General features: G+C 39.9%; 1 protein-coding gene across 2 annotated transcripts; it reads right to left on the bottom strand.

The window, feature by feature from the left end:
- Positions 1–2,139: 2,139 nt before the first annotated feature.
- LOC118098130 (kinesin-like protein KIF2A) lies at positions 2,140–19,536 on the bottom strand. Of its 2 annotated transcripts, XM_035141619.2 has the most exons (21): positions 19,368–19,536; positions 18,375–18,469; positions 17,183–17,302; positions 16,162–16,216; positions 15,377–15,496; positions 14,585–14,685; positions 13,241–13,336; positions 12,504–12,558; positions 12,267–12,429; positions 12,097–12,187; positions 11,961–12,024; positions 11,782–11,873; positions 10,106–10,248; positions 9,803–10,007; positions 8,526–8,636; positions 8,374–8,441; positions 7,656–7,745; positions 5,787–5,931; positions 4,630–4,731; positions 4,151–4,286; positions 2,140–2,834 (listed from the first exon to the last, which is right to left on the bottom strand). In XM_035141619.2, exons 1-21 carry the CDS (start codon positions 19,426–19,428, stop codon positions 2,749–2,751), a joined length of 2,199 nt encoding a protein of 732 aa, XP_034997510.2. In that variant the 5' UTR covers positions 19,429–19,536; the 3' UTR covers positions 2,140–2,748. The 2 variants fall into 2 exon arrangements, with proteins under 2 accessions (XP_034997510.2, XP_034997511.2); XM_035141620.2 differs by lacking the exon at positions 7,656–7,745.
- Between the last annotated feature and the right edge of the window lie 1,420 nt (positions 19,537–20,956).

Below are 20,956 nucleotides of genomic sequence, written 5' to 3'. Positions count from 1 at the left end.
CATATAACTTGATCAAATATCTGAATAGTAGTTTACCTTGTAACCCATATTAAAGTTAACTGTCAGGGGACCAGTGAAGAGAGGTCAGAACACATGTGTCACCACCGGTCTTGGACTAAGTGAAGTGTGTTTTCCATTTATCTTTTGCCGAAAATCGTTATATATAAGCACACTTTTAAAAATGTATTTATTTTGGATAAAGTCCTGCAGTATTAAAGCATCTGCACTTAGATAAAAGTTAGTAATACATGATAGAACATAGCATAACATAGGTTTTTGACACATTTCAAAATAATATTAATGAGTTTATAAACGTTTAAAATTGATTATTGAATTCTTTATACGTTTTGATTCATATATAATTCCATCTTTTATATTATATAATTTAGTTTTAAAGCATCAACTTGCTCTTTACACAGTGTACACATTATATTATATACTGTGTAAAGATACTGAACCGCCTACAAAACATCACAGGGTGTTAAAAACTATTTATGTAGGAGTGTTTATATACTGCTTATAAATGCCGTATACAGTTCGTTTTTACGTGTTGTTCACAGTGTTAAAAACGCTGAAATAATTAACACCAGTGAATTAGACACATGATACAGTGGTGCTGCTGTCTCCTAGTTCAGACAGTCGGAAATCTGACCTCTGACCCCAGCACTCTCTCTACCATTGTCTGCACTGTGGAATACCGATGGATTGTTCTGAAATTTTCTGCAGATGTTCATGTTCCCCAGAGGAGGGATCCTACTGACCCAGTGCAAATATTAGCCCCCGTTGTACCATCTTGTGTTTCTGGCAAGTAGTGTCACTTGGTCTTTTTATCAAGTAGTAGCCTGTGCTCATGTTTTCTTTTTGTAGTAGTTTTTCATCTGTTTTGACTTATTTTATCTCTTCATGGGCACTTTGCGTCCGTTTGTAGTAGTTTTGCTTCAATTTATTGCAATTTTTTTCTTTTTCTTTTCCATTTTGACTTTTCTGCTCAGCTGACTAGTTTTTGTTGTAGCTACAAGTTTTTATTTGCGTGTTTACATTCCTCTAACGAACAATACTGTATATTTTATTTGATCATAACATTGTTTTTTTTTATTATTTGTGCTGCTTTAACAATTTAAACTACTAGATTTTACCCAGGGGTGATAACTGCTGCCCAGGATACAATTGCACCCTCTTGAGAATGAGTGTATTAGAGCAACCTATACATGTATATATTAATCCAGTGCTGAATATAACAAACAAAATTCTTCTTACTGTATCAGAACCAGGTTCACAATATTTTCTTCGGTTTCTGAGTCATGGAGTTGAATTATGGAACATTTTGACGTCACCATAAAGCTGACCTTCAACCCTTAGGATGTAAAATGTCATCACTTCATTTATCCTATTAAATTTGTCATAATTATTTTAAAGTATGTTTTGTGACATCGTTGACCTTTGACCACCAGTTTATCTTTGAGTTCAAGTGAACACTTGAAGAAAATCCCACAAAGCATGTCTGAGGTATCTCGTTCTGTAGACAAATGGAAAACCTGAAAAAAGAATGTCTCCCAGCCTGGAGAAATAATATCTAGAATTTTTTCAACAAGCCTTTAGTCAAAGACAATCGATGGCCTCATTGTCAACTCACAAGTGATGGACCCACAAGTTTACAGAAATACTGAATTCATTCATTCACAAAGTGAATGCGCAAACTCTCAACATCGACTATCTGTAAATATCAGGAAAAAAGTGTAGGAACACTTTACTTTGCAGGTCAGAACTTTTAAAAACACACAGTTGTAAGCAAATCAAAATGTTCATTAATGTATTTAACTCCCATGAATAGAAGCTGCTGTATTAACATGTGATAAATGATCATGATCATAAAAAAACACTGCATGTTCATTGGAGAAGTTATAATTTCTGACATGTACTGTACATCAGTAAAGATTTAAGATGCCCCTACATCAATCATATAGTTTTATAAACCATTTATTACATATTTATATACCACAAATAAATGCAAAACTGAAGTGTTACACTGAGTCTGTCAGCGGCACACAGCTCACAGTTTCTATTGAGAGTTTCTACAGAGTTTAAACTTTTTTAAATTACATTTTTTCCAGGGTAAATAAAAACAAGTGCAACAACAAGAAGTATTATTTCTTTAATGTTGCAAATGCCGTCTGGAACACTGACATAGCGCCCTCATTAGGTCGATTGATGTAATGTAAGGGCAGTTTTGTGTTTTTTTGGCTCAGTCAAACCTATACAGTATCAACACAAACACATAGTGGCTCATTTTACTGTACACACAAACACAACATGTGCTGTTCACCCCTGAACTGAAACACAGGGAACAGGAGGAGGATCCTCCATATATTGCACAAAATGGCAACAGCTGTTTATAAAATTGGCCACGGTGAAGATAAGATATGATTAAATCTATAAAAATTCATTTAAAACAAATAGTTGTTCATCTTTTTTTTCGTTTGCACGAAACACGTGTGCCTTATCGCACATGACAGAAAGGTGGTGAATACACTTCACAGGAGGGTGGAGAGCAGAGACGGTTTGGTTTTACAGATGGACGGATGGATGATGGGAAGCGGTGGCAGTCTGTACAGCAAAGAGGTGGAAGGAGGAACCAAACACACAGAGACAGTAAGTCATAAAATAACAGCTGAGCATCTTAGAGACAAGGCCTCCCCCGTCTCAGGTCAAGTCATCATTACAGTGGAATATTGTGTGTTTTATGTGCGTCTATAGTGCACGAGGTCTCTTCGGGGTTATTTGTTTGCTAGCTTGCTCCTCTTCCGAGAGTGCACAACGGAAAGACTTGACTTTATCTGAAAGAAAAGAGAACATCACACAACATGCGTCAATGACTAAAGATATCAGATATCACAACTTGTGACTTGTGCCGTTCAAGGGCCTTTTTTTTGCTAAAGCAAAACTACTTTTACTAAGCAACAGCGCCCTCTGCAGTCACATGTGGTGATTCATTTGATTGGGCTGCTTGTCCGAACGATTGAGTGGTTTTTATGTAGAGATTGAGAATCTATCAATGTGTTGATTGGGTTTTTCTCTTGATCCCCAGCTTCCTGAACCAGAAGAGCTGCTGCTGTATCAAAAACACAGGATTCTGAAATACGTATAAAATAATTGAGAAAGAGCAACAGCCACTGACATTGAGAGTTTTTTGAATATGGACGAAAATAAGTTTTGATCATGTGCACTTCTACAATTGTAGTGTTTTTTTTAGGTTTATTTTTAAAGCAACCTGTAGTTTTAATTTCAATTGTGGTTGAATGTGCTTATTGAACTGGTTTGATCTTTTTGTATGTATAAGAGACACAGATTGAGATCACATATTAATTGCAAGTGATCTTAGACGGTGGTAATCGCATATTTCCCAAATTTCCCAATATATCTCTGCATGTTAACGCCTCATTTCCACATAGCTCTGTGTCTGTATGAAAGTCAACGGGAAGAGCATTTGTTCCTATGGCAACCTCCATCATCTCAGATGTGTTGCTAAACTCCCCCCCTTCGGACAGACCATATGAACTTAGTGCCACAAGAAATTGGCATAAAAACTAATTACCTAAGCGGCTCAATTAAATTGTTTGACATTGTGTATTTCTACTATTAAATATAAACTTGTTCAGCCAGTTTAGCCCATGGTGAATTTCCATGTTCTTTAAAAAAAAGAGTAAACTGAAGTTGAATAAACGTGTGAGTTCAGTTATTACATAAAAATATATTCATTTATTTATGTATATATCATTAAATATATTGATAATAGAATAATTGACAAACAGTGTGCTTCAACCAGCAATCCTAAAACAAAGTTTTTATTGCGATATTACTCCAGGCACATATTCCATAAAAATCTTTTTTTTAATATGCCCTTCTCCAAAGCCTGCAGTGGCGTCTGTAGCCAGCTGTAAAGAAATTCATTTCACAATGAACACAAGGGAGCTGAGTCCGTAAATGAGACTGAATTACAGACATGAAACAAAACTTCATGGAAACAAGGCTTTAACCTTGAGCTTTCGCAGCCTTTACACTGATCTGAGTGTTCACTTTGTGCCTTGTCAAACCTGTTGAAGATAACAGCTGTGAAGAACATCCAAGCTCAGATGAAGGCAAATGACTTTACCTCTGAGCTCAGTGAGAATGTCGATCTTCTGGTCCAGGATTTGTTCTAGTTGAGTTGCATATGACTCGACGTCGTAGTCCACCTCCTCTGTCATTTCCAAAAGCATCTTCTCGTCCTCCAGCCAGCGGATGGACTCCTGTGGAGGTAAACACTTTATAACTGAAGACATCGGACTGATAAAGAGGGAATGAAAACAAACATCTACCTTCACTGAACTGTGAGCACTAATATTAGTTGGAAAGCACGTTTGGAAAGAATTGTGAATAATTAAGGGTCAGAAGAGCTATATTAAGGATTCACAGGCAGCAATTGTTTAAGATCATTCATACAGTAAAGAAAATCAGGCTGTGACGGTTTCTTCAGAAAAGAAATATCAGGTCTCTCCTGAAACTTGACTTAATGTGGATCGGTCATGTCGGGTCAGAATCTTGTCGGATATTCAGTGACTGTTGTTTGACTTTGTGGAGACTTTACAGTACCTGGAACACAGCCCTGTGGTCCTCCAGAACCTGCTCCTCCATCTCCACCAGCTGAGACACGGCTTCATGGAAGGAGAAGAGCTGCGGGGAAACCTCTTCCTCCTGCAAAGAGAAAAACAAAACACAACCGAGTCTGTTTTGGTCCAGTGACACTGGGACCTGAGGGGCAGCACTTTGTGGATGTATTGATGTTCCTCTCTGTGGGAACTTACACAGAGCACTGGAAGATGAGACTCACTTAATTGGATAAATTCAGACTTTTAATTGACTTTTAATGACATTAGTATGATGAATAACCAGCACTTCCCAGTTAAACACTATTAATCAATTCAAGTTCATTTCAGCTTTTGTTTCTTCTTAGCTTCTGTAGCAGCAGCAGCAGCATTTCAATCGTTTTCTACAGCCTAATTAAACTAGCGAGAGAGATACAGCACTGTCTACTGTCTCAACCTAGTTATCTAAACTAGGACTAGGACAGGTCATGTATTAGTGTCAGCCTAACTTTGGAAAATATGTTTTGTGCTGAACAAGGTCGGGAGATTTTGTCCCCATCACTTACACTGGAGGCTCTTTATGAAATCATCACACAGAGAGTTGAAGTCATGACCTCGTACTCCGTCTAGCCTCTGTTCCACTAGCTTCAATAACTGAATGCATACTACATGTGAGAGAGTATGATGTTATATGTTGGTTCATGTGAGAGAGTATGATGGTACATGTAAGAGAGGATAGTAGTGTTTGTGAGAGAGTATACTGGTCTGTGTGAGACCAAGTATTAATTATCTCTCATAGGGCTGCTCATAAAACCTCTTTAACCCTCTGAAGTACAAAACCTGCAGTCGAAAGGCAAAAAACAAAATCACACCATTATCACCAAAAATAAACTGTTTGGACACAAACATGATTCTGCAAAAACTTGATTTTACATAACTGAGAAGCTGTCATACCAACAGTGTCTACTTCTTGACATGATTGTATGTTTCCACAGAGGTGCAGGACTTTATATTGCAGTGAGTTTAAATGAACCCATACTTAGTAAGAATGTGACAGCAGAGAAAAACATTGCTTATGGTTTAGTGTTGAATGTATAAATGTGAGTATTGTTTTAAGGCGAACTTAAGCCTCCATCCACCTGAATGAATCTGTGTTTGTCTTACGTTCTGTTCGCAGAGCAGCTTCAAGTCGTCTCTCTGTGGAGAGCTGCCGACTCCCCACTGAGCCTCCATCACCTCCAGCTGGTTGACGAGTCCTCCCTGGCGGCCCCCATTCGCTGCTGCGGGGTCCACCATGAGCTCCTTCACCCTGACAACACACCATCGCAGCCGGTTAATCCAGAAACACTGACTGCTGCTGAAGTGCCGGATGAGCTAATGGAGCTGGAGCTGCATGCGACTAAACACAGACTAATGAATGGTGGAAATGCTCAGCATGCCAGGAGAAGAAGCAAATACTGTAATATAACAGGGGGACATATGGAGCATGAGTGTGGCGATGAAGGAACTGATAAATGTTACAGACTCCATGCAGACATTCAGGGAAATCTAAGCTGTGAAAATGAATGGTGGTGCAAAATTAACAAAAAAATGGGAGGAAAAGCAGAAGTTACCTCTTCTAACACTGGGATTATGGATATTATGAAATAATGAAGTACAGTATTTATGTCGTCCCACTCAGGAGATTAGTGGCCTGCAGGTTACCATCATTAAAGATCCCCTCCAAACAATGAAATGACACATAAAAACCCAGAACTCTTTCTATTAGTTCAGTCAGGCCCACTTTATCAAAAGTAAACTTATCCGAAAATGATTCCAAAATTGCAGCGACTTCTATTTTGGCTCAATAACAACAGACATGATGTCGATTGAGTAAATGTACTTGGTTACTGGGTGATTCTGAGTCACTTTCCGAAAAACAATAAACGCTATCCATGTGTGATTCATTATTTTTCATTTAAAAACTAATCGAAGCCGTGTTCATCAATATTTTATCTTTAAAAATGGATCTAATCATGATATGAAATTTGAACGTTGTGGCTCCTGATGAGAAACCCGCAGAGAATCATCATCCTTTAGCAGATGAATGTCAAAACAGCCGTCTCTGACTCTGCACATGGTACTGACACGAGATCTGTATCTGGACATATCGTCTGGATAACGTCATCCGATCCACCAGATAATGTATCCACACACAGATCGTATTTTAGTGCTGGGTGTAAATGGAAGGTACTCACAAATTATTATTATTGCCTGCAGTCAAGTTATAAGGCTGGGGATGTTGTATACATTGAATACATATTATATATTTCACTTATTGTCAACACATATCATGTCTACACATTTCTCTACCATGTCTGTGGCTCTCAGGTTCAAACCAACTGGTTCCTACTGAGGATGTAAATCTTTAAAAACAAGTCACAAATACACATACTTTCCTCTTTAAAACTGAGTCATAATAAACTACAGTGTGTGTGTGGGTTCATGGTGATGAAGGAACATGTCACAGAGAGCAACACTGTGTCTCACTGGAACGAGATATATACCATCCATCCATTCAGCCAGCCGGCCGTCGAGGGTACACCCTGGACAGGTCGACAGCATACAGTCCATAAATAGACAAACAACTATTCACACTCACATTCACACCTACTCTCAATTTAGAGTCTCCAGTGAACCTCACCCCAATCTGCATGTGGGAGGAATCCAGAGAAAACCCACGCAAACACGAGAACGTGCAATCTCCACACAGAAAGACCCCTGGCCAAACCAGATTTATCAGGCCTTGGATAAACTTAATAACCTGTATGGATTCATTGTTTGATTTACTAAATATACAGAATATCTCATATCCTTGATCTGAATTACACTTTCTATGACTGTAAAATGACAAGGTAACTTCTGAGTGCAACAAAAAGTGGTCATGAATGAGACGTGCAGGTGATGTCATAATGCCATGTGGAGGGAGAGACTATGGAGAGAGAGAGAGGATGGGAGATGACGTAAAGTGATACGATAAGTGATAAGTTATACTCATAAGTCGGGGAGAGATCACAGCGACCCCCTCCACCCCCGCCCTGGGAGAAGGGAATGTCTGAGGGACTGATACCAAACTCCTTAACCCTGGATACATGGTGGGAGAGAGAAACAAAGAGAAGGGACAGGAGCAAAGGGGAGGGACAGGAGAGGACAGTGGGAGAAAAAAGCACTCAAATATTTTACTCAAGGTAAAGCAGCAATAACAGAGTGATGAAAAATGTAGTGGAGTATCAGATACCACAAAACCATACTGAGGTACTGTACTTGAAAAATGTACTACTACAATAAATGTACTGATGTAAATCTTTTCCAAAGAACAAATAAAGCTTTTAATGTGTGATCGGTTAGTTTTCATTTATATCAAAGTTTCATGAATTAATATTCTTATCTTCAAACGGATTAAATAACAATATTCACATTCTCAATATTCACATTTGCACATGTGTGACTGTGGCCTCATACAGCTGTTTTCAGACTCTCACAAACACATGACCTGCTCAGGGACATTGTGTCAGTGTTTTATACATTTCACAGCTTTTTACCAAAAAAAAGAGAAGTGGTACTGGTTCAAGTAACATCAGCTTCACCTTCGAATCCCAGCTCTAAGGCTGCATTCAGACTTAAACCCCGTGTGACTCATTCATTTGAATAGAGCCAGTTGTGTTCAAGACCCTGAGCTGCAGTTACAGCAGATCAGGAGAGTGTGTTTTACCTGTTGGCGTATCTCAGCGTGTTCAGGGTGTTTTCGCAAGAGGCCATCCCAGGAGAGATGGTCGCTATCTGTGCATGGAAACATTGGATCAGCAAATATCAGGCCTTATTCAAACCTGTTGGGTAACACATGTGGCTGTGCTGTTTTCTTACCATGCATGTTCTGGAGTTTTCTCCGATGAAGGAGTCCCTCAGCACCTGGGTTAACTTGCTGGCTCGGAAAGGAGTGTGGGGTTTGTTTAGGCCCAGAGCTCGAATACACTCCTGCACAGAGACAGAGACATCGTCAGTGGCTCAGTAGAAATATCACCACTTACTAACTCAAATTGAAATATTCGTAGGACGTAACAAGTGAGTTAAAGATGAAGCTATTTTTTCCAATTAACATTTTGCACATTAAACTATTAATCTTAATGATAGATTTTTTTTAACTTCTGTGTGCTGCAGTCAGATAGGATACAATATCTGAAGGAACCTAACAACCAAATAAAATCACCTCAATCTAAAAACTATTAAACTGCTAAACTCAAACCACTACAATTTGCAGGTGTGAGTAACAAAGATTGATAAAAGTCGACACTGTGGTCCTGTATAGAAAACTTTTAAACCTGAGCAGTAGTGCTGTGATGTAGCAAAGGATTTTTCTTGCTTTTGCCAAGAAATTTAACCAGAAGATGGAAATTCTGCCGAACTGAGGAAATGGCGCTTGGTCGGGGCTGCGCTGACAAGAAATGAACTTCAACTCTTGTGGGAAAAAATATAAAAGGCAAAAATCCAATTTGACTTAAACTCCTCACCATTAAATCCTTATGTCTGCAGGGGACAGAATAAATGAGAAGGAGTTTATGTGGGGTAAACACAGTTCTCCATAGGACTCAGGGGGGGTGGGATAAACTGTTTATCTGCAGGAACAATTTGTTGGTTTGTAACTTTACTAAAACTAAGCTTCTATTAAAAATTATAAAATATAATTGTAGAGCCCAACTTTAACAAATCACAATTTACCTCATAGTCTGCCCTCAATCATCTGCACTTCACTCTCAACAAGAGTGAGGAGAAATTAGCTTGGTCCTTAATTGTAACTTTATCTAGAAGCCGAAAAAACTTCAGCTACTCAGTTTAGAGTTGAATGAGTCGGAGTCTCTTTTGCAATGTGCAAGATATAAAAGAGAGAAAATAAACCCTGAAATATTCTGGTCAACAAATAATAACAAAATTGAATTGCTGTCTGTCTGTCTGTCTGAATTCTGTCACTGAATGTCAAGGATGGACATTATGTCATAACGTGTGTTTTGAGACAGAATGACTGCAGTTTTTAAATGTGTTTAATGCAGACTCCAGAACTGTTTTCCAGGCCGCATGGAAAAACAGTTCAACCTCTGCAATAAAGACACTGACGCACAGGATATCTGTAGCACTGAGGAGGAGACCTTAAGTGCCAGAAGGCTCTTGTTGATCTCGGCTCCTTCGAAGCGAGTCTGGCGGTCGGCGCTGGAGGTGTCTGCCCCTCTCTCATTCCCCGCCAAGTCAATCAGGGAAAACTTTCCATGCATCTTCCCCCGTTTACGCAGAATGATCTGAAACACTGCGTGGCTCCGAGAGGAGTGAGCGTTCGCTGAGGTCTGACCAGAAGTCCTGAAGGAGACGCAGAAAGAAACAGCACAAAGTGTATTTGTGAGGATCCGTCCAAAGTTTTCCCGACCAATAATTACAACATTAATTCCTGTGTTTACCTGCAGCTGTTTCCCAATTCAATCAGTTTGAGGACGTCCTCCATACATTTCACCTCCTTCTCCTGCAGACCCACCACCTGCACCTGCTGCTTCCCGTCCTCCAGGACACGTAACTTAGCCTTGCGGTTCAGTAGGTCAAACACCTTTAAAGGAAAGCACAAAGTCACACATACGGTTCCAACTCAAATCATTTACTGTGGCACAACAGACAGAAACCATCTAACCTTATGACAAATCTGAGACAATATTCATATTCAAATATGTTTTTACTTAATTTCACACTATTTAGCAGCATATTAACATTTAATAGATATTTCATAACACACTATTAAGTAGCTGTAAGCAATAGTTTTTCTATTTTAAGTGTCTATTGATGTTAACGTCAACTTTTTGTGAACCATCCATAGCCTGATGCTGGTATACAGCAGTTTCTGGTCATTTTGAAGCTTTATACATGATGTACACTGGTACTTCTGAGGGGATTGATGATTATATGACAATTATGATTGAATCCAACTATATTCAACTTGTGTTCTGTCGTGTGATGATTATCTCTGGTCAGTTAGTATCTGTGTGCACACACTCGTCCCTGTGATGACTTGATGATAATGTTCAGATCAGGATGTAGAGAGTAACCTGATTATTAATATCTCTGTCTTATTCTAACATTGTCCTGGTCACTGAAATCACGGTTGCAGATTCCCGGCTGAAAACTAAAGGGGGCAGAGCTTTTGAAAGAGTACCCTGCCCCAGGATATACGGCAGACTGAGTCAGTACCTTCCTTTAAATTAAAGCTTAAATCATAATTTTATTGTACCGCATTCCCGATTTTACTAATTCTAGTTTTTATAATTTTTATGGGTGATCATGCTTACATTTTTGTCACACATTAAGTCTGTTTATTCTTTTATGACTGTGTTTTTATTTGTTTTTACATTATTTATTATTTGGTACTAGTATTATCATTATTATTATGAGAGGACAAAACTCATGAACCTCAACAAAACAACTTCTCATTGCTATATAATTGACTGAACATATTTCATGGCTCAGCAGGTCCCTAACTAGCAGCCCTGTTTTGTGGTGTGTTTTAACAGCTGTCATTCCAGGAGCTAACATCTGTGTTATCAAAGTGCCTGACCTGCTTGTCTTGGGACATCAACTACTTCCACCTTGATATCAGTGTGTGCAGCTCATTGTTTATTGTTAAGTAACCTAATCATTAATAAATAAGTGGAGTCACAAAATAAGTGCAGCAGTCTGTCCGCACTCATCAACAGTAGCATTGTATTGAGGGGCAGTGTTTGTTTTTTAACAACAATATGTTCAGTGAAAGACAACAAAAAGGTGGACTGGATTTCTAGCTAGGAGTTCTGCTAGCACATGAAAAGGTAATAAATGATGCTAAAACATAACACAATTGGATTTATATAATATGTAATGTACTCTGGAAGAAGGTAAATTGTTATATATAGTTACATTAGTTAAAAGATTGTATATAATGTAATAAAATGTGCGTATATCTGCAAACAACTACATTAGATTGTGTCATAAAGTAGTTATTATATGTTTTTATACCATTCATAAATGATAAATAATGGGGGTTAAGTGTTACCAATTAATACAACACAAACTGTGAAGGAACTGATTACAACTCATGTTAAAAGACACTTGCCTTCCCGCTGTAAATCTCAAAAAATGTGGCAAAGACCTGAAGATCCAACTTCTTGTAATTTGGCTTCTTTAGCATGAGAAAAACATCTCTGGCTGCACAGGGAGAGAAAAAATAGACACTTCATTATGAAGCCAAATGCAGAAAGGAGCAGTGGAGATGGAGGAAAAGGGGAAACTAACCGGACAAAGCGTAGATCCCTTTGGAACAGTCCTGGTTCTTTCCTGAAAAGTCACCTCCCATCGTCTGAAAAGGAGAAAAATGAGTCACGGCAAGTGCACCTAAAAATAAAAATAAAGTTAAAATCTAAACACTCACATGTGTTTTCCCACTTCCAGTTTGTCCATACGCAAAGCAGGTCGCCATCCCCCTCTCAAAAATGGTCTCGACCAGCGGCTGAGCAGTGAATCTGTGAGCAGAGGAGCGTTTTCTTTAACAAAAGGCTGTTTCAGTTCCCTTTCTGAAACTTAGTAGAAAAAAAACATTACCTATAAACCATTTCATTGGTGGAATTCTCATCAAAGGTGTAGTCGAATCGGAAAGTTTGGTTCTCCAGGTAGCGGGTCAGGTCGACTTTCTGCTTGGGCTCATGGACCATTACCACGTCCTTACTAGGAATGGTGATCACATCCAAGTCCTTCCCAGATATCTCTGCAAAGACAATCACTTGTGTTCACACATAGCCATGTGCCTCAAAGTAAAAAGCTGTATCAGACAATTCTTACCTTTTTTATTGAGGGGACGTGCACGTACACAGACACATATCCTGTGGTCCTCGATCTGAAACACCAAGAAGTACAGATACACTATTCTTTATGAACATACAAAAGAAAGAATACAAAAGCTTTGAGGTTGGAAAAATCTACATATTCATCACTGACACTTTCAGCTCTTTCACCAAGTGAAACATCCAAACCCACCATGTTTTTTGAATGGCTTCATCAAATGGAAATCCTCTAAATGTCAAACTCCTCTTTTGGCCAAATACAAATTGGAGTTGGTTCTAATGAAACCTTGTGCATGTATCTTACCTGGTGTTTACTATTAAATGAAAATATGTTTAAGCTACTATTTCCCTGAACAACTTGACACCTGGTTCTGGTTATATCTTCTAATCTAGTTGTGTGAACACTATCTGCTCGGCAACAGGAATATGGACACGAAAATTAACATTACTGTCTGTGTTGTTAGCCGCTGAAGCTACAGAGGCTAACAATTTGGCAAGCTAGTAGTAGATAATGAAAAAATCTAAATATACAATATATTAACTTTACATTCAACAGAACAATGAACTTCAAAGCCTTTCGCTGTTTTTGGAGATGTCAGGAAACACAACTCGTGAACTTGGAAAGTTTCGAGGTTGTGAATATCACTTGCAGTTGGATGTTTAGATGGACTCTTCTCACGAGCATGGTGACCACGCCCCCTTGTGAAGGCAGCATTAATCACCAACCAGACTTACCAGATCGTTAGTTGTTAAAGGCCTGTAGTCCAGACTGGCTCGGAAGTCTCGGATCATACACATAATTTCATAGTTTGGTAGATTGACATCCACCTCCTGCAACGGAACACAAAACAGAGGTGTCAGATGAAATGTACATATCCTGCTAGTTTTTCATTTTGTATATTTTACATATACATGCAGGCACAGCTGAGAAAGATCATTCAGAAGCAAATGAAAACTGCATTCCTTATTTGCAATATGAGAAAATGTGTGCCGTCTTATTTTAAGGGTCTAAATGATACTTTGCATGGGCCTAAAACCGAGACACAAATCCAGCCCAAAACCTGAAGACATATCTACAGCTATTATGCTTAATACGTATAAAGTATTCAAGCACGAGGGTGAGTTATTGATATTTCAAAATTCCCAGAGGATCACAACTATGGCTTCTCGGCAGCTGTGACTCAGGTGGTGGACTGTGTTGAAGACTGTCCTAGGACAGGACTTTTGTCTTTTGTCCTCACGGACATATGTAAAGCGTCCTTGGGTCTCTTGAATGGCGCTATATAAATTCAAGCTATTATTATTATTATTAAGACACTGGTATAATCATTGTGCAATTGTAGGAGTAGGAGCGCTATATGAAAGTGAGTGGGAATGGTTGAATGTGACTCATTGTGTAAAGTGCTTCGAGTGGTTGTAAAGACCCCTATTTAAATGCAAGTCATTTTTCATTTCTACATGAAGGTACGGCAACACAAAGAACAGGAAGTGATCAGCGTTTTTTTAACCATAAAGTACTTAAATATTTCAGTAAGATTCACATCACCTTGTGATCCTGAAAACGCTGGCTTGGTTTTTGCTTTATTAAAAAGACAAATACTTTCCTAAATTAATTCAAGCTCTTCACAAAATCTGCATGTGTGGTGTAATGAAACCTCGTGTCAGGGACAGGGTAACTCAGTGCAGCTTATTTTATCTGCACCAGGCCTGGATAGGGTTCAGACAGAAAAATAGAACACTTATCAGGTTTCGGTCGGGCTCAGTTAGATTTCTCTCGGTCTCAGATTGGTTTCGGACTGATAATTCAAGCCAAGCCGCTCTCTATTCTTTACAACCGTGACGCCCACTGAAGCGTTTCACCGCTTCTCAAGCTTGATGTGTCAGGATCAACATATTAGTCGGGGGCTACAAGTCACAACAACTGTAAGACTCCCGATCACAATACAGCAAGTCGTGTAGTTTGCACTACACAGCGATCTGCTGACTTGGAAAGTTGCGTGAACTCGACTTCCGACTGCATTAGGAACACTGCTGTGTTTACTAAATAAAACTGGGTGCATGTGTTTCTTTGCTCCCAACCTGTGCTCTCTTCTCTCTCAGCTCTTGCTGCTGAAGTCGTCTCTTCTCTCGTTTTTCCTGGAGTTTCTCCACTTCCTTTACACAGTTGGATTTCTTCCGTGCTGAGACATAAGAAACAAACCAATCGAAATAATCACAAAAATAAGTTTTTTCTAAAGGTCCCAAGCTCATTCATTCCTACGAAGTATATTTTTTAAAACATATCACAAAGCTTAATTTTTAAATAAAGCTGGCGAGTATGTGCTGCAGCACCATGATGTGTGCGCGACTAAGTCAAAGTAATACATATTATACCCAAGAACAGTTTTGAATCCAGTATTTTTACACTGTAGTGTCACTACTTTTACTTCAGTAGGTTTACTCAAGGTTTTTTTTCCCACAGATATATAAAACTACTCAAATACTCAGACATGAATTATTAGTGTTTACTTTATTTTACTCATATAGTCGCAAAAACCTTAGACCTATCCTTCAATGTGATTCTGCACTTGCTTTCATAGGAATTATGTGTGATTTTAGTTCCCCGGTAGTTTACATTTATGCTAATTCCCATAGCCCCAGAAGAACTGCAGAACAAGTGCTGTAGTATGAGTGGAACTCCAGAGACAGGCTGTGAAAGAGGCTTTGAGGGCCTCACAGCTGTGAGAGGAGCATGACATCACCGGCTCTGGCCTCAGCATCATGCCCTCCACCAGAAAACAACAGCCGGGGACGCTGGAAGGAAGCTACTTCGGAGAAATGCCCCACTGATGTGTGTTGTACATGAAGCCACACAGACAGACGGTGTGTTACCGTTCTGCTGCTGAAGCAGGGTCTGGTTCAGTGCAGACTGGGGAGCGATGGCTGGCGGAGGGGATTCTGCAGCTTGGTTTTGCTGGCTGGGACGGGCCCGGGTGGTTCCCACTGCTGCAGCTGAGGAGAACACAGTCCAGGATAATCACTCATTTATGCAAGTTAAAGGGTCAGTCCGCTCAAATTATAAAGCACACAACACTAATAACTATAACACTAATCCCTACACGTATCACACTTTTACACCTAGAGGTAGCATTACTTGCAGATGGTTTTGGCTTCATTTAAGGTTGTAACAATTACTCAATTAGTAGTTAGAGTAGTTGAATGACAGAAAATTAATTGCTAACTATTTTGATAAATGATTAACGGCCTAATTCTCTTGGTTTTCTAAATTCTCTATATCGAGCATATGTATGGAAATGACTAAACTTGAACCTTTTACTACATGCTTAACATACTCAATAAATACATGCATTAAGACACCACAATCTCAGAAACTGTATAAATAGATATAAAATGAAATACAGTAACTTTTTTAATTTAGGTAAATCATTTTCAGGCTGTCTGGTCACAAGTTAAAATGTGCACAAGCTTAAAAAGTTATGTTTGTGCATGAATGTCTCACCAACAGTTACGAGTATTATTTTAAATATTACTACAATTAATGGTATTTTAATGTATGTATTTCGGTAGGCAGGAAAAGCAACGCATTTTGTTAGTTAGCTCACACTCAGATTGTGGGTCAGTGGGTTTCTTGGTGCATAATATTAAATCAAACGTACCTCTGTTCTCCCGTGGAGCGTTCTCAGGCTTTGGTATTGATGTAGTCCGTCTGGTCTGAAAATAAAAAAACAAAAATGTCAAAATCATAACAGAGCTGGAAGTAGACGGACATGACAGACTGTGTTAAAGAACCGTCCTAACAGTCCACCTGTCACGATAAGAGAGAATCAGCAAGTTGAACAGCTAAAAAGGAGATGTGTGCATAAATATCATTTTCTGATCCCACTGCACAGGTCTAATCAACTCTGATGTAAAAGTGTGCTTTGTGAAATAGTAAGTACCTAACAGCTAGATTTGTTGGTGATGATAACACATGTATGAAAAACCTGCTTACACACTATTGAATGAAAACATTTATTGAAGGCAATTTAGAATGACTACATTTCTCTGCACAGTAGCCTCCTGTGATACAACTGAAACCTGTGAAACTCCAGCTATAGTTCAATAAATTCAATGATCGATCACTTTGTAAATTTACTTTCAAAGAAGTTTCAGTCAAGTCAAGTCAAATACAGGAACTAGAAGTGGATTGATTGGTAGTTTGAAATCAAACAATTCATAATTTTTCTGGCTTTTCAAGCGTAAACACCAAATATTTACTGGTTTCAGCTTCTCAAAAGTAAAAAAAGAAATGTTGTATCATTTTAGACCCTGGGGAACAATTTATGCACAAAACATTTGATCAAGAAAATGACTGGCAGATAACTGAAAGGATAAAAATGATCATTATTTGCCCGAAATCTATTTATACCTTGGCTACAGAGAAGTCTCAAATCGAATGGGCTGGAAGCTGTGGATTAGTAATAAGTAGTCAGACAGTATAACCAGAAACTGTGCTAAACTAGCAGTAAGACTATCAAAATAAAAGCTGTTTCAGCAAAATAATAATCATGACTGTATCAACTGCAATAAAATTAACTCATAGAACTCAAACATGATCTTAAGTTTAACAAAGATCCTGAATAATAATCTTTGAATGTGTTTGTGTGTGTGAAAGGGGACTGAAAGTGAGAGTCAGACCTTTGGGACTTTGCTGGCTTTGGCAACATTTGAGGGAGGAACAGGAGCCTCAGGACTCTGTGGTATCTCCTCATCAGGAACAACATCTGGATTCAGAGCGAACACGCTCTCCAGGTCAATCTGAGGCACAAACATGAGACCGGTGAAGAATAAGAACAGCTGCTGGAGGAACAGCACTAATAAAACTGTGATATCTACAGACAAGCAACGCGTTCAATTTCACGACGGGAAGCGACTGCTTGGAAATTCTCTCACGCAAAAAGGTGTACACACACACACAAATCCAACAGTCAGCTCTCCCTATGGAAGAAAACATTACATCATGAGAAACACAGGAAAGACATTTTCCTTGACCCACTAAAATCAAACATCACAATGTTCCCATTAACTGAGAGAATAAGCTGACACGTTGTAGACCCCTCTGCAGTCAGCCAAACTGGCCCTTACAGCCAGTGTTTACCTTGGATCAGACTCTGAGACACATTTGAAATGATCAATACAGAAAAAAGAAGTGTATTTGGAAAGCTGCAGGAGGAATGTGGAGCTGATGATACATATGATTTTTTAACCTGTCAAGTGCATGAGCCACTGTTATTGAATGCAGCCATTGTGTCATATGTCGGTGGATGAAGACAGGGTTTGTTGTTGCTGGGTCTGTGTTTGTCTGAGGTTCTGTTTTCATCTGTGTTTGCTTGTTAGCAGGATTACGAAACTTGGTGGAAGGTTGCGTGTGGTATGGGTCAGGAAAGAAGCCGATCAATCTTGATGCGGATCCACATCAGGGGGCAGATCCAGGAACTTGTTTACACTTTAACATTATGAGATAGGGTGCTTTTTGACATTTTTGTGAATTTCTCAAGAAATAATGCAGACATCAAAAAAGCTGTTAAGTACAGTTACAAATTTTCCTTTCAACTATATCAGAGAATGGATCTTTTGCTTGCGTCTAATATGAGCATAATGATTCTGTGTACATTGTTTATGTATCTAATCTCAATACGCAATGTGACTCTTAGAAAGCCCTTCTAGTTTTATGATGTAAAACCTCATTGGAGATATTTGCAATTATAAAGCTACTTTAACTCCGTTTTTTTCTGGTGACACTTTTGAACTGTCTAAAATAAACCAATAAGAGGAACCACCTGAGCAAAGCAATCCTGCACAAAATAAAGCAAATGAATGGCAGCTGTACCTCCTTCCCTTTGGTGTCCCCGTTCTCGATCCACTCCACCGTCACACTGTCGTTGTCTTCATGCAGCGATGTGACCATCGCCTGGTGTATCCGTCCTGCAGTGAGGGGTTACACAGAGAGGACGTAAAGAGATGCTCGGCCCGCTCAGCATCAGCACCAATAGGACACACACTTTAAACTGCATGGAGCATTAAATGACACACAGTGAGCCATGAACAAACGGGATCTCTCCCTCAGAGTGTTCTCTGTTAATGTTTGCGTGACAGAAAATCTCCTGTCTCCAGTCCCAATTTAAAGACTAAAAGAAGATGCTAATGGGTGTGGCTCGTGTGAGGGATGGTGATAATGCTTTCCCCCTGTCATTCATTATGTGCCACACAACGGCTGCATTTACTGTCTGTTAACAGAGCCTGGCAGTCATGAAATAAAATCACACATCTGCAGCAGAACATGAGCTGGAATACAGGGGGGGTCGTTTAGTGCCGGCATGAAGAGATGCAGTCAGAGGGGAGAGGCCCCATGCATGCAACCATCCCTCCATCATCTACAGGCCACCGCTGGAGGAGGCAGAGGCGGTTTGGTGCCTGCGTCTCCTCCTCTGCCGGAGCCATGGTGCAGAGGGATGGAGAGGGGAGGAGAGGGGAGGAGAGGCCGGACAGGTGACATTTGTTTGGCTCGGGTCAGAGACCAGCAGCCGCACAGGTGGACGGACCCGCCCGGCTGCTGGCCCGGCCGGCCGGCGCGTCTGTGGGACTGACAGACGGCAGCAGCAGGGCAGCAAAAAACACAATCTGGGTTTTTAAGGCTGTGGTGCTTAATTCATTCGTTTTTTGGGGTTTTTTTCACAGCAAACCCTGCATCATCCTCTCGGTGCGGTGAGGATGATGCAGCAGCCGCTCGATAGCACAAGCGCTCCCACTGCGGCGAGCGGCGACGTTAGCTCCGCTCATCCGGATCAGCCGGAGGGAGAGCGGTGCGTGAGAGGCAACTTACCGTCGCTCCGCTTTATTTCCACGTAAACCCCCACGAAGATCTTCCCGAAGATCGCGGCCATCTCTGCCCGTGTCCGTGTTTCCAGTAAGGGCAAGCTGAAATCGTGGCAGCGGTCCACTAAGGGCAAGCTCAAATCGTGGCAGCGGTAGCCCGTAGAGGCACTTCCGGTGTCAGCAGAAACTGCCACTGAATATGTCAAGGCAGCGGCCTTTGATGCCACACTGTTTGGTGGCAGGCGGATTGGATGCCACACTGTATGGGGGCAACTCCAAACCTGCCTTCAAACAAAGGTGGGAGCTGCCGCGGCCGGTGCCCTAATGCAGCCTGGCAGCAGTGTGGTTTCAATGACACAAAACATAGGCAAAGCATTAGAAGCATCAACGCAGAATCGGTACAAATATGACAAAGAAATCAGCCAAATAAACGAGCATGTTTCACAAAACAAGTGCAGAAATACAGATCAATTATTCTTGGTGTTCAGAACAGTAACACGCTGATAAACATTCATAAACTACGTATAAATCTCAGGGAATAAGTCACAAACAGCGGTAGTGGCCCTCAAACAGGGTGGCAGCAGTGGCATCTGCCCCCAAACAGCTGTGGCAACTGACAGCTGCCTCATATCGCGGCAACTGCCTTCAACAAATCAGTGGCAGTTTCTGTTGCCACCGGAAGTGCCTCTACGAGGTGCCGCTGCCACGATTTGAGCTTGCTGTCTCTTCGTGTTATTGTGCAGTGGGTGTGTATGTTTGTGTGTGTGCCTGTGTGTTTGTGTGTAGATCCAAGTTGTGTGTGAGTGCTGCTGCAGACTCTGAGGTCACTGTCGGTCGGTGATGGGAGAGGAGAGGGAGCGTCTGCGCATGCGCAAGAGGAGCCGCTTCAGTTGGACCTCAACAGCATCTTCTGTCAAATCTTAAATACAAATGAAAAAATCTATTACTTCAGTGTGATGACACCTTAATACAATCTTGAAATACTTCACATTATTGTAACAGACAGTATTTTCAAAACATAATAAACCGCAACCGACCAAATATTGAAAATAAAACAAATACACATTCATACAATTACTAAATAATTCAGTACAGATAAATTCTAAAACAAATAATAAGCCAAATCTCCAAAATAGTGTGTAAACAATTTTAATGATATACATGTATAACAATAAATAGGAAAAAAATAACCTAGAAAGACATAAATAGACATAAATAGAATATTCTGTTTATTTAGTCAACAGTTCGGGTATATTTTCTATGGTGAGCTAGGAATGACAGTTACTTTGTTGTCCTAGTTGTTGCCAACGTTAAAGTCTAAAAACACTGAACTGAGCATCATATGTAAGTTCTGTTTTGTCTGCCAGGTCTCGATCCACACTCAGTTTTGCTTTCACTGAATGTGATGAAGAAGAAAATGGCTGTGTTTAGGAAATGTTTTTAAGATAATAGAGCTTTGAGATTTTTCCTGTTGACAACACATGAAATAACAAAACCGAGTTAGGACTAAAATAAAGTCTGAAAGCAGCTGGGGTAGAAATACAAAAACATATTTAGTGATTCACAGGTCTTGATGACCACAAAAAGCTCTTTACA

The sequence above is a fragment of the Hippoglossus stenolepis genome, chromosome 18 (genome assembly GCF_022539355.2).
Source record: "Hippoglossus stenolepis isolate QCI-W04-F060 chromosome 18, HSTE1.2, whole genome shotgun sequence".
Taxonomy (NCBI): domain Eukaryota; kingdom Metazoa; phylum Chordata; class Actinopteri; order Pleuronectiformes; family Pleuronectidae; genus Hippoglossus; species Hippoglossus stenolepis.
The sequence above is the reverse complement of the archived record's forward strand: the minus strand, read 5'-3'. Positions and strand labels throughout refer to the sequence as shown.

Coding starts and splice junctions, on each gene's coding strand:
- LOC118098130 (XM_035141619.2), bottom strand. CDS start 19,428: ATGGCCGCGATCTTCGGGAAGATCTTCGTGGGGGTTTACGTGGAAATA. Junction 11,874..11,960: donor AGGGATCTACGCTTTGTCCG/GTTAGTTTCCCC, acceptor CTCCCTGTGCAG/CCAGAGATGTTTTTCTCATG. Junction 5,932..7,655: donor GATCTCTCCCCGACTTATGA/GTATAACTTATC, acceptor GTGTGTTGTCAG/GGTGAAGGAGCTCATGGTGG.